The following is a 12277-nucleotide window of genomic DNA, read 5'->3' on the forward strand; positions in this document are numbered from 1 at the left end:
AAAAGATTTTATGTTTTTTTTTGTTCAACTTTTAATTCAACTTTATTGATAATTTTGATAGATTTTCAAGGTAAGTATTTACAATGGGTTTCTTTTGCATTTAGGTGTTCACAGATAAGTATTTAGGATTTGGTTTTCAAGGTAAGTATAAATATTTTTCTTTTCACAGGTTTTTCGTGTGTTTCAAAAAAGGTAAGTATTTAGGTATGTATCAAAGGTAAGTAGCAGGTTTATGTACAAAGGTAAGTATAAGGAAATTCACAAGGTAAGTATTTTATGGTTTTTTGTACTATTCAGGTATATGTATGTTTTTAACACGGTAAGTATTATATGTTTTTGTTTCAGGTATAAAATTATAATTACAATATTGTTTATACACATTCGATTATTAGGATTTGATTTTTATGCAAATTCACTTTAATGTTTTAATTATAATATTTTGTAAGTTAACACTTTTGTACTTCTCACTTCGTCACGACGGGGGTGGTGCGTGTTGATCGTTTTGATGCTCAAACTTCGATTGACTTTCTTCTGTTTTGCATCGTCACATAAAACCTGTTTTGCATTCCAATGGTTTTGGAAATGCAGAAACAGAAATGGCAAAATATACAAATTATGTTCTCGCTTGCTTGTAGGTATGTGTGTATGTACTAAAAGCATACCGCTATGCTACAGTAGTGTACCAAATAAATAGCACACTTAATGGGCAACAAAATAGCACACCTTTATAATAAAATTTTTGGACATTCATGTACATGCCTCCCCCGCCGTGATATCTGTGAATAAAAGAGTTTAATTAGTAGGCATATTTTTAATTGGGCCTGAAAATACATAGCCTAATTTTGTGTTGAACGCCTTCACATCTCCAATGCCAGCCGGTGTACAGCCCTCCTGGTGAATCGCAGAGAATGTATCGGCTCCCAACTCTAAATCAATGGGAATGTTGCTGCGAGGATCGGGGTCAGCGAGAGCTTGCGGCGCAAAGTAGCCTGTAGGGTCTTCTAACAAAGGGTCGGAATAGGGTCTGCGTGGCAATTCATCGGTAATAAGGGCGTTTACTTTTAAAGCCCACGTGCCGTTTATGTTCCTGGCCATAATCTTGAAGGTAGCAAATCGGCGACTCTGATATATTATCGATCTGAGACCAAGCCTTTGGAACGTTGAATAGGCCATTCTGGACATCGTGGCCGACTGACAAATGAGTGCTCGTACAGTCTTCCAAGTATCTACACTGTCGGCTGAGACACGCACAAGGGCTGTGGGGACGAACACCAAATCCCAAGAGAATGAAGGCACCACAATGGGAGCTGGTTGTAAGGTATTATCTAACTGTGGGGCCCCATGTAATAAGGTGTGGTGTCGGTGGTCGCACCTTCTGCAGCTCGTCAAACTGGTGCAATCCGGTGCCAGATGACTACGGGCCAAACAGTTCCGACAGTACCCTCTCCGTTCAACGGTTTCGTACCTCTGAAAAGCAGACTGCTCTCTAAACCTGGGGCATGTTACGATTGCGTGATCGTCCTGGCAGAGCCCGCAGGCATATTGCCAGAAACTCGGCCGATCCCTTCTTTCTTCTCGCTGACCCGATCGGCTTCTTGATTGTGGTCGTCTTTGTGGCTGTTCTGGTTGTGGCTGTTGTTGATGCTGACGCTGCTGTTGTTGATGCTGACGCTGCTGTTGTTGACGTGGTTGATGTTGTTGATGGATTGGCTGTTGTTGAGGTTGCTCTGGTTGTGGTGGGCGATTTTGTTGTTGTCGCCTGTTTGGGGGTCTTTCCTCCTCTTCTTCGTCCCAATTATTGTGTGGGAGGTAGGCAGCCATATCTGTAATTAAAAGAGAGAGAGGAGTACCAAGTTTTTTAAGAAAAGAGGGTCCGACTAGTCAGTCGGTAAATAGCTTGACAACTTTGGTTATGGGTCGACTAGAGATGCCAAGCGAAGTTTTGATGTCTACCACTCTAATGTTATCGTCCACCCCCTTATATGTCTTAACAATTCGCCCCAACTTCCACTCCGTTGGCGACAAGCGATCATCTTTCACGACCACAAGATCGCCTTCTTTTAAATTGTCTTTCTGGTATTTCCATTTATGTCTTCTATGAAGTTCTGTTAAGTATTCATGTTTCCATCTATGGCAAAAATGTTGTGAAATTATTTTAAGTCGCTTCCAGCGATTAACATATGAAAGGTCGGAATCGGAAATATCCGGTTCTGCTGGCTCTAACATCGGTGCCCCAATGAGAAAATGAGCTGGTGTTAAGGGAGCTATGTCGTTAGGGTCGTCACTGGCTGGACTCAAGGGTCTTGAATTCAGACAAGCCTCAATACGAATTAATATTGTAGTGAATTCTTCGAAAGTAAAATTAAGATTTGGAAAGCTTTTACGTAAATGAGTCTTAAAGGACTTAACACCGGCCTCCCACAATCCACCCATGTGGGGAGCGCCAGGAGGTATAAACTTCCACTCTAAGTTTTGATGAGAATTTTGGGTAATAGCTTGTGAACTAAGATTTTTCATAAATTCTGCTCTATCTTTTTTGAGTAATTCAGATGCACCGACAAAATTGGTGCCGTTATCGGAGTATACACACGCCGGACAACCTCTACGACCTATAAATCGAGTGAAGGCAGCTAAGAATGATTGCGTCGAAAGATCGCTAGTTACTTCTAGGTGGATTGCCTTGGTGGCGAAACAAATAAAAACGCATACGTAACCCTTCGTTATTAAACACGCTCTACCAGTAAAGTTTTTGATATTGAAAGGGCCGGCAAAGTCCACCCCAGTATTGTAAAAGGGTCGTGTTAGAGAAGTCCTCTCCGGCGGAAGAGAAGCCATGATTTGATTTTGACTGTGTTTCTTATACAATGTGCAAATTTTGCAGTTATGAATGGTCTTTTTTACTAGAACTTTCAGTTTGAATATCCAGAACTCTGAACGTAGGACTCGAGTCATGAGCTGATTTCCACCATGCATAGTTATTTGGTGTGTAAATTCTACTAGGAGTTGCGATAACTTGGACATATATGGTAACAAGATGGGATGCCTTTCATTTTCTGTTAAGGCAGGTGATTGAACAAGGCGACCATTTGCTCTAATAAGGCCATTTGAGTCAAGATACGGATTTAAAGAAACAAGACCGCTACTAGATGGAAGTTTAGATTTTCTTTGCAATAGCTTGTACTCGTTTTCAAAATAATATTTTTGGGTTACCATGATAACTAGACGTTTAGCCTGTTGAATCTCTTCAAGGGAGTAATCGGGACAAGCTCGTAAGTGTTTTTTGTAGTATCGCATAGCACATGCATATGCTCGATATACTCTGTTTAACTTTGAGAAATTTACCAAAGGGTCTTTCTTTAAAAGTTCTTGTCTGGCATCATCAGTAATGGTTGTAAGGGTGAGAACCTTAGCTGATTTCTCTTCTAAGTTCGTATCTAACGGAATATTATTTGAGGGCCAACTAGATTTTTGGTATTTTAACCACTGGGGTCCATGCCACCATAGATTATGTGTTTTCAAATCGATCGGTGAACATCCGCGACTTGCTACATCAGCGGGATTCGCCTCAGAGTCAACATGACGCCATCGATCATTACCAACATTTTCAATAATTTCTGAAATTCTGTTACCTACAAAGGTACTCCAATGGCACGGTGGTTTTTTAAGCCAAGCTAAAACGATTGTGGAGTCTGTCCAATAATAAGATTCAATATTCGACATCTGAAGATTTGATATTATTGTAGAGGCCAATTTAGAGAGAAGTACAGCTCCGCAAAGCTCAAGTCGTGGCAAGGAAATCTTTTTAATCGGTGCGACCCTGGTTTTTGCTGCTAGGAGAAATGTGTCAACACTTTTATTGGGATTTTCTACCCGAATGTAGAGGGCCGCGCCATACGCGCTCTCTGACGCGTCGCAGAATCCATGAATCTCAATTTGATTAGTTGGTGTGTACTTAATCCATCTTGGAATAGTGATAGTGTCAATTGAGAAAGTATTTTTAACAAAGTTTTGCCAATTTAATAGTGTCATGGGTTTGAGAGCGTCATCCCAGTCTATTTTGTCTAACCAAATTTGTTGCATGATTAATTTGGCTACTACTATTACTGGAGCTAACCAACCACATGGGTCAAACAATTTGGCAATCGTAGATAGAACTTCCCGTTTTGTATAGTTAATCTTGTTTTCTATAGAAGGCGATGGGATTGAAAAACTATCCCCCGAAATATTCCATCTGATACCTAGAGTCTTGGTAGAATCATTTTCAGACAGATCTAGCCAATTGAGAGGCAAAAGGTGATCACTTGGCAGGTCTTTAATTATTTTGGGCTCATTTGAAGTCCATTTTCTAAGTTGAAAACCTGCAGAATCAAAGGCAGAAATTAATTCTTTGCGAGAGTCTAACGCTTCTTGTATGGAATGACCTCCCGCTAGGACGTCATCAACATATAAGTTTTGTAAAATAACTGAAGCAGCTCTAGGGTATATATCTTTTATGTCTTCTGCTAATTTCATGAGAGTACGGAGTGCTAAAAATGGAGCACAGTTCACTCCGAAAGTGACCGTCAAAAGCTCATAATCTTCGACTGGGTCAGAAAGAGATTTCCTAAAAAGAATTCGTTGATAACGAGTGTGATTTCTATCCAATAGAATCTGACGATACATTTGTGTAACATCGGCATTGTAAACATATTTGAAGAACCTCCATTTTAATATTTGCAAAACAAGATCTTGCTGAAGTATGGGTCCAGCGAAAAGATTATCGTTGAGGCTTCTTCTATTTGACGTGGGGCTTGACGCATTGAATACTACCCTAAGTTTAGTAGTCAATCGATCTGGTTTAATCACCGCATGGTGCGGCAGATAGTAATTTGGGGTCTGATCTATTTCCTCACGTGAAAGTTTTCTCATATGTCCCAGCTCTAAGTATTCTAATATCGCTTTGTCATATGAGTCTTTGATTTCTGGAGTCTTTGAAAGTTTTTTCTCCATTCTATAAAACTGTGCGAGGGCTATATTACGAGAATTGCCGAGCTCCTCACAATTTTTAAAGGGCAGGGTAACAATATACCTCCCATCTTTATTTCGTTTTGTTGTTTCTAGGTAGTTTTGTTCGCAGAATGAGTCTTCTTCTGACCTCAAAACTCTTTTTGGGGGCTCTTCCACCTCCCAAAAACGTGTAATAATCTTTTCGATTGAAGTGGTGTTAAACAAAGAAATGTTATGTGGATTTCTAGTGGTTTCGGGTATTGGACCGCCTACTATCCAACCGAATACTGTTTTTTGCGCTAAGAATGAGCCAAAAGATTTTATGGGAGTCCCTATTTCGAAGATTAAGGGTCCTATATCCATTCCTATGAGAAGATCGACAGGTTGACTTATGTGGAATTTCGGGTCTGCTAAGTTAAGACCAATAATATCTGTAAGTTTACTCTTTTCAATATTTTGTGAAGGCAAATTAGACGGAAGGGTCTTCAAAACTGGTGCCCATACATCTAATTCAAAGCTAGGGTCTAAACGAGAACGCAAAGTGAAAAGACAAGATTTTGTAGAAGTTTCTGAGACGATTTGGCTAAGTCCTGTAACATGAACAAGGTTTTTCTTGGTAGGCAATTTTAATTTGTTTCGAAGTTTTTCAGAGATAAAAGTAGATTGTGATCCAGGGTCAATAATTGCTCTGGCATCATATGATTGTCCTCTATTTTCGACCTGTACTATAGCAGTGAAAAGCAAAGTTGCACTAGGGTTATGTTCGAAAACTCTATGCTCTTGTAGAGTCAAGGTTGTAACGTTTTGTGGTTCTGTGGACTGTATTGTGGTTGTGAGAGCTGAAGCACTAGTACTAGGGCGCACTTCATCTCTTTCTAAGTTGTAATTCTGGGTTTGTTGTTGGGTGTCTGTTCCCTTATGTAACATGGAATGGTGTCTCATATTGCAAGTACGACAACCAAACCGACTTTTACATTCTTTGACGCCGTGATTAGACGAAAGACAATTGTAACAAAGGTGTGAGATCTTGACTAAATGAATTCTATCATTTACTGACTTTCCTAGGAACTGAGAACAATCTCTAATAAAATGATTTGCTTTGCAAAGTGGACAATTTTGCGTATTTTGAGTCTTTTGTTGTTGATTCGAAGTTTGTTTATTCACCGAACCCCCCTTATTTTGTGAATTTGGCCAAGTATTGGTATGGAAACTGTTTGCAAATTTTGATTTTTTACTAAAATCAGTTTTTTGTTGATTGTATTTTGTACTTGTAGGCTTAATATTTCCTACAGATTCTAATGTCTTGAATTTATGGGTCAAATATTTGTTTACCTGCTCCCAGGTGGGCAAAGTTTTGCTGTCGTGCAAAGAGTTTTCAAATTCCTCTAGAAAAGATCGAGGTAGTTTTGAGGAGCAAAGATAAATAAGGATAGGATCCCAACCCTTTACATCAACTTCTAGAGTCTCAAGAGTCTGAATACAACTATTAATGGTACGTTGAAGTTTTTGAATTGTGTTACTTGAATCAAACGCTATATGGGGTAAATTGAAAAGAATTTTGATTTGCTCGTTGACCTGCATCCTTCTGTTTTCATATCGCTCAGTGAGATTCTTCCACGCTAACTCAAAGCCATCGTTTGTAAGTGGGACATGACTGACTATCTCTCTAGCTTCTCCTGTTGTTTTCTGGGTCAAATGGAAGAGTTTTTCAACTTTACTTAGTTTTGAATTTTTAATATATATCGCTGTAAAGAGGTCTCGGAACGTAGGCCACTCGCTGTAACCTCCACTGAATGTGTCTGTGTCACATGGGGGAAGTCTTGAAACAGGTGTAAATTCTACTTCAGTATTGAGTTTTTGCGTCATTTGAGATTCTCTTTTAACTTTTTCTTCGGCTTGTTTCTGCTTAACTAACTGAATTTGCCCATTAATCGCTCCTACAGCATTTTTGTAAATGTCAATGGCTTCTAGATAATGAGTTCTTAGCTTATTTTTGTCAATTTCCTTTTCACCTTCCCCTGGGACATGATCCCTGCATTCTTCATACGCTCTTTTTACATGGTCATAAACCGAATCTAGCTGAACTCTTGATGCCTCTAATCTATGAATATCATCTTCGGTGTTCGCTATACTTAAAATCGCTGCATAATCTTTTAAATCATTAAGACAGTTAACAAATTTTTCACGATTAAGTTTGGCCATCTTTCTTTGTAAATTAGATCTGACTTTAGAACAAATTTGCTGAGTCGCAAGAAATGACAAAGTAGTCCAATCAAAGGGTCAAACCTTTTTGTTATTGGGTAAAAAACAGAGTCAGAAAATTTTGTCTTAGCAAAATTTTGATGTTAATTCCCAAATAAATTCACGACAACTGGATATTTTGTAGAGTAGAGTAAATGTTTTGTGGAGTACGATAAATGTTTTCTCCAATGTGAGTACAGAGAATTAAAATTATTTGATGCCAAATATTTTCATTCAAAGAACGCAAGAAAAAGTTTTGAAAGGTCGAAAAATTTCAATCAAAATCCGAAAAAAATTTCCAAAAATAAGTCGAAGAAAAATGTGTGTTGGGTTATCCAGAAAAAAAGTCCCAAAGAACAGCAAATTGCAGAAATAACAAGGTTGTAATAAAACCCTAGTTAAACAGCAAATTTTATCAGAAAAAGTGAAATGATTTTTTGTACGCAGTTGTTTTTTGAATAATTGTCTAAATCCACAACTATTTTAGTGACGCTTTTGTAAATAAATTGTTGAGAGAATGATTTCGCTTTAAACACAGACGAAAATTTTTTGTTTTTTCCAATAATAATTGGTTTTGGGTGGAAACAAAAATGTCTTAGTAAAGAAACGAGTCAAGCCAGAGCAAAATCCCAGCAAACAATTTCAAAGGTGAATTATTTTGGGTCCAAAAAATCCAAATTGTTAGCGAAAAATGCTTTAGAATGTCGTATTGTTGTTTCAAACTGGTTTAAAATTAAAAATTAATTAATTTAAAATCAAAAATTTTTTCAACAAAATATTGCTTATTTGCAAAAAAGACAAAAATATTTTGTGTCTAAATCAAAAATTTTCATCCAAAAAATTTCAAAGATGCTGTAAAAATGTATGAGTATCAAAAGTTATATAAATTTTCATAAGATAAGAAAAAGTTTAAAGTGTCGAATGTTTAGGTTAGTTAACCTCAAATTTTTGGGCGCTTGTCCACCAAACGCTTATGCTTATGTACGTAAAAGGCGCAAAATGTTTTTTTTCCAATTTTTCCCAAAATGGATGTATTGGGAAATCAATATGGCGCTTATGTATAAATTGTTTAATATTGTTGTTTGTGTGTATGTCGCCGTATAAGATTTTTTCCAAAATTTTTGTAAACGTTTGTAATTTTTATGTTAGTAATTTCAGGTTATTTTCCCATAAATTGTGTGTGTTGTATGTGTTTTTGGGTCAATAACCGACAGAAATTATTTAGCTTCCAAAAATAATATGGTTTCCAAGTGACTGATGATTTTCCAAAATATATATCGGGTCAGACTTCCAAAATTTCCAAATTATTGAACGGACGGACAAATATGTATGAGCGAAAAGGTCGACTTTCCACAAGTCTCTCACTAAACTTTCCAATTTTTCCACAAAATTTCTCTTTTTCTTCTTGTATTTAAAAATGCATGAGAAAATTTCCAAAATTGAGAGAATTTTCCAAAAATTCCACTATGTTATGCTTGAACTGTGCATGTATTTGTAAATTGTTAGATTTCCACAAAATGATCTAACCAAATTTACACAAAAATTTACCTTTTTAGAAATTTATGTGGATAAATTGAAAAATCTTTGTTACAAAATCCCAAATTTCACTAGGTTGTATGTGTTTGTGTGTGTATGTGTGGACGTATATGTGTGTTCCCACTTTCGCTGGGTCAACTTCAGTCCGCTTTTCTAGGGTTATGTAAAAAAACTTGGGTCTTTGTATCCAAAGGTGTCAATTTGTGATGTAATAGCGAGTTATCGTATAAAGGGACAGTGTCGGGAGTCAAAATTCGCCGTACCCTGTGTTCCTTTTTTGATGCCACGCTCCAAATCAAAAAACTTATTTGTACTCACTTTGCTCTGTTTGGTTATAGGGTCTAGGTAAGTATATGGGGGGGTTTTAACCTTTTGTCCGTCTGTCCGCCTTTCCAAATCCTCAGCTCCAACTCTCCAACTGATTGTTTGTTGTTGTTTTGTTACGCGTCACCGTATTCGCGTTTAGTTTATATTGGTTTGTTTTGTAGATATTGTTGTGTGTTGTAGAAATTGTATGTTTTAATGTTTAAATGTTCACTTTTGTTTCAATGTAATTTGGGTTTTTTTTTTTTTGATATTTATGTTTTTGTATGTGAACTTTTTTGTTTAGTATTTTTAAAACAAATTTAATTTTAATTTTTTCTTTCTTGTAAAATAATTTTTTTGTTTAATCACTTTTTCCACGTCCCACTGTAATATTCCACTGTCTGCGTTCCACTGTATTTGTTTTGTTTTAAGTTTCCACAAATTGTCACTGTTTTGCTTCTTATGTTGTTCTCTTTACAAACTTTATTTTTTTTTTTCAATTTTGTTCACTGCGTTTGTTGTTGTAATTTTTCAATGTCACTAGTTTCACAATTTTGTTGTTGTAAAAAACTCTTCCAAAAAATTCCACTTTTATGTTGTATTTGTTTTTTGAAAATGTTAAGATTTTTCTTAACCACACATATCCGGCTCGACTAGGACCAAATGTTTAGCACTTTACCTTTTTTCACTTTTTTCCATAGAAAAGATTTTATGTTTTTTTTTGTTCAACTTTTAATTCAACTTTATTGATAATTTTGATAGATTTTCAAGGTAAGTATTTACAATGGGTTTCTTTTGCATTTAGGTGTTCACAGATAAGTATTTAGGATTTGGTTTTCAAGGTAAGTATAAATATTTTTCTTTTCACAGGTTTTTCGTGTGTTTCAAAAAAGGTAAGTATTTAGGTATGTATCAAAGGTAAGTAGCAGGTTTATGTACAAAGGTAAGTATAAGGAAATTCACAAGGTAAGTATTTTATGGTTTTTTGTACTATTCAGGTATATGTATGTTTTTAACACGGTAAGTATTATATGTTTTTGTTTCAGGTATAAAATTATAATTACAATATTGTTTATACACATTCGATTATTAGGATTTGATTTTTATGCAAATTCACTTTAATGTTTTAATTATAATATTTTGTAAGTTAACACTTTTGTACTTCTCACTTCGTCACGACGGGGGTGGTGCGTGTTGATCGTTTTGATGCTCAAACTTCGATTGACTTTCTTCTGTTTTGCATCGTCACATAAAACCTGTTTTGCATTCCAATGGTTTTGGAAATGCAGAAACAGAAATGGCAAAATATACAAATTATGTTCTCGCTTGCTTGTAGGTATGTGTGTATGTACTAAAAGCATACCGCTATGCTACAGTAGTGTACCAAATAAATAGCACACTTAATGGGCAACAAAATAGCACACCTTTATAATAAAATTTTTGGACATTCATGTACACTATCTACCTTTTATACATATTGTTTTATTTTCAAAGTTATATATTTTCAAAGTTATATATTTTCTCTTACCTATTTAAGAATTGTTTTAGATCCATCTGTACTAATTTATTAATTTAAATACTATGTATTACAAATAAAGTTTATAAATTTGTCCAAGCTGGATTACTAATTACATACTTAATCCAACCCCGTCTACCTTTCAGTGTGGGGTGTTTTGCAAAGGGTTTTCCATCTGTCTCTATCTGTGGTCATATTTTTTGCGTTCTCCGGATCTACGTTTTTTACTAAATGGAACGGACAGTGATTCCTCCCATGTCATCCGTCTTTTGCCTCTAGGCCTTCCACCTTCGCACCTTGCTTCCATCACTTGTCCAGGAAGTCTGTCTGCTGGCATTCTTACGACATGACCAAACCATCTCAATTTTTGTTCCTCAATTCGGTCATTCAGAGGCATGATATTCAGACTGCTTCTTATTGTTTCGTTTCGTATTCTGTATCTCGTCGTTTTATTCTTAGATACCAAATTTCTGAAGCTTGAATGCGACTTTGCCTTCTTTTGGTGTGTGCCCAAGTCTCGCATGAATAGGTCAGTGTAGTTTGGTTTAGTTTTTGCAGTTACTTCTCTTTTCTTGATGAAGTTTTTTTCTTTAAGAATGTCGTCCATAATTGTGATGAAGAGGTATCGGCTCAATATGTCGTCTTGTTTTACACCGGTAATGTTGCAGAATTCTCTTGATTTTGAGTTGCTTACTCTGACATAATTCCTGCAGTTTTTATAAAATCTTCTTATTCTTATTAAAAGCTTTTCACCGACATCCTTTTTCCTTAGTGCGGTCCAAATTTCTTCCCATCTGACGCTATCAAATGCCTTTTCCAGGTCTATAAAACACACCCGTAATTCTTTATTGTACTCTATTGACTTTTCCACTATTTGCTGTACGGTAAATATAGCATCTGTTGTTCCACGGTTTGGTCTACATCCGCATTCTTCGTCTTCTAGTAGATGTTCCACGCGTTCTCGGAGTCGTTTTGTTAGTATCCGGGAATTGAAATTTCCCGGAACACTTAAAAGTGAAATTCCAGCCGGTTTTTATTATGCTCAGCATTTCAGGAGCTATTCCATCATGCCCTGCCGCCTTTCCAAGTTTAAGTTTCAGTTCTTCTAAAAACAATCTCTCCCATATATTTCAGCACTTCAGTAGCTATTCCATCATGTCTGCAGCCTTTCCAAGTTTCACTTTCAGTTCTTCCATTGTTGAGTTCTTCATTGAGTTCTTCCATTTTTATTTCTTCTACTGTATGTGCTGTTCTTACCCATCTCTCCCATATATTTCAGCATTTCAGGAGCTATTCCATCATGCCCTGCAGCCTTTTCAAGTTTCACTTTCAGTTCTTCTAAAAACAATCTCTCCCATATATTTCAGCATTTCAGTAGCTATTCCATCATGTCTGCAGCCTTTCCAAGTTTCACTTTCAGTTCTTCCATTGTTATTTCTTCTACTGTATGTGTTGTTCTTACCCATCTCTCCCATATATTTAAGCATTTCAGGAGCTATTCCATCATGCCCTGCAGCCTTTCCAAGTTTCACTTTCAGTTCTTCCATTGTTATTTCTTCTACTGTATGTGTTGTATTGTGTTCCCTGGCTACACTTTCTCCATTCAGAAGTTCTTCAAAGTACTCCTTCCATCTGTCCATTATTTTTGTTTCATCCCTCAGTATGCTGCCATTTTTGCCTTTTATAAATTTG

The 12277-nt window shown here is 36.5% G+C and overlaps 1 protein-coding gene across 1 annotated transcript; it reads right to left on the bottom strand.

Moving 5' to 3' along the window:
- Window positions 1–6: 6 nt before the first annotated feature.
- LOC141398075 (uncharacterized) lies at window positions 7–10567 on the bottom strand. The gene is made up of 2 exons (XM_073975244.1): window positions 9082–10567; window positions 7–1823 (listed from the first exon to the last, which is right to left on the bottom strand). Exon 2 carries the CDS (start codon window positions 1819–1821, stop codon window positions 793–795), a length of 1029 nt encoding a protein of 342 aa, XP_073831345.1. The 5' UTR covers window positions 1822–1823; window positions 9082–10567; the 3' UTR covers window positions 7–792.
- Between the last annotated feature and the right edge of the window lie 1710 nt (window positions 10568–12277).

The sequence above is a fragment of the Musca autumnalis genome, unplaced genomic scaffold, assembly GCF_047663935.1.
Source record: "Musca autumnalis isolate F117 unplaced genomic scaffold, ASM4766393v1 scaffold_3, whole genome shotgun sequence".
Classification (NCBI taxonomy): Eukaryota; Metazoa; Arthropoda; class Insecta; order Diptera; family Muscidae; genus Musca; species Musca autumnalis.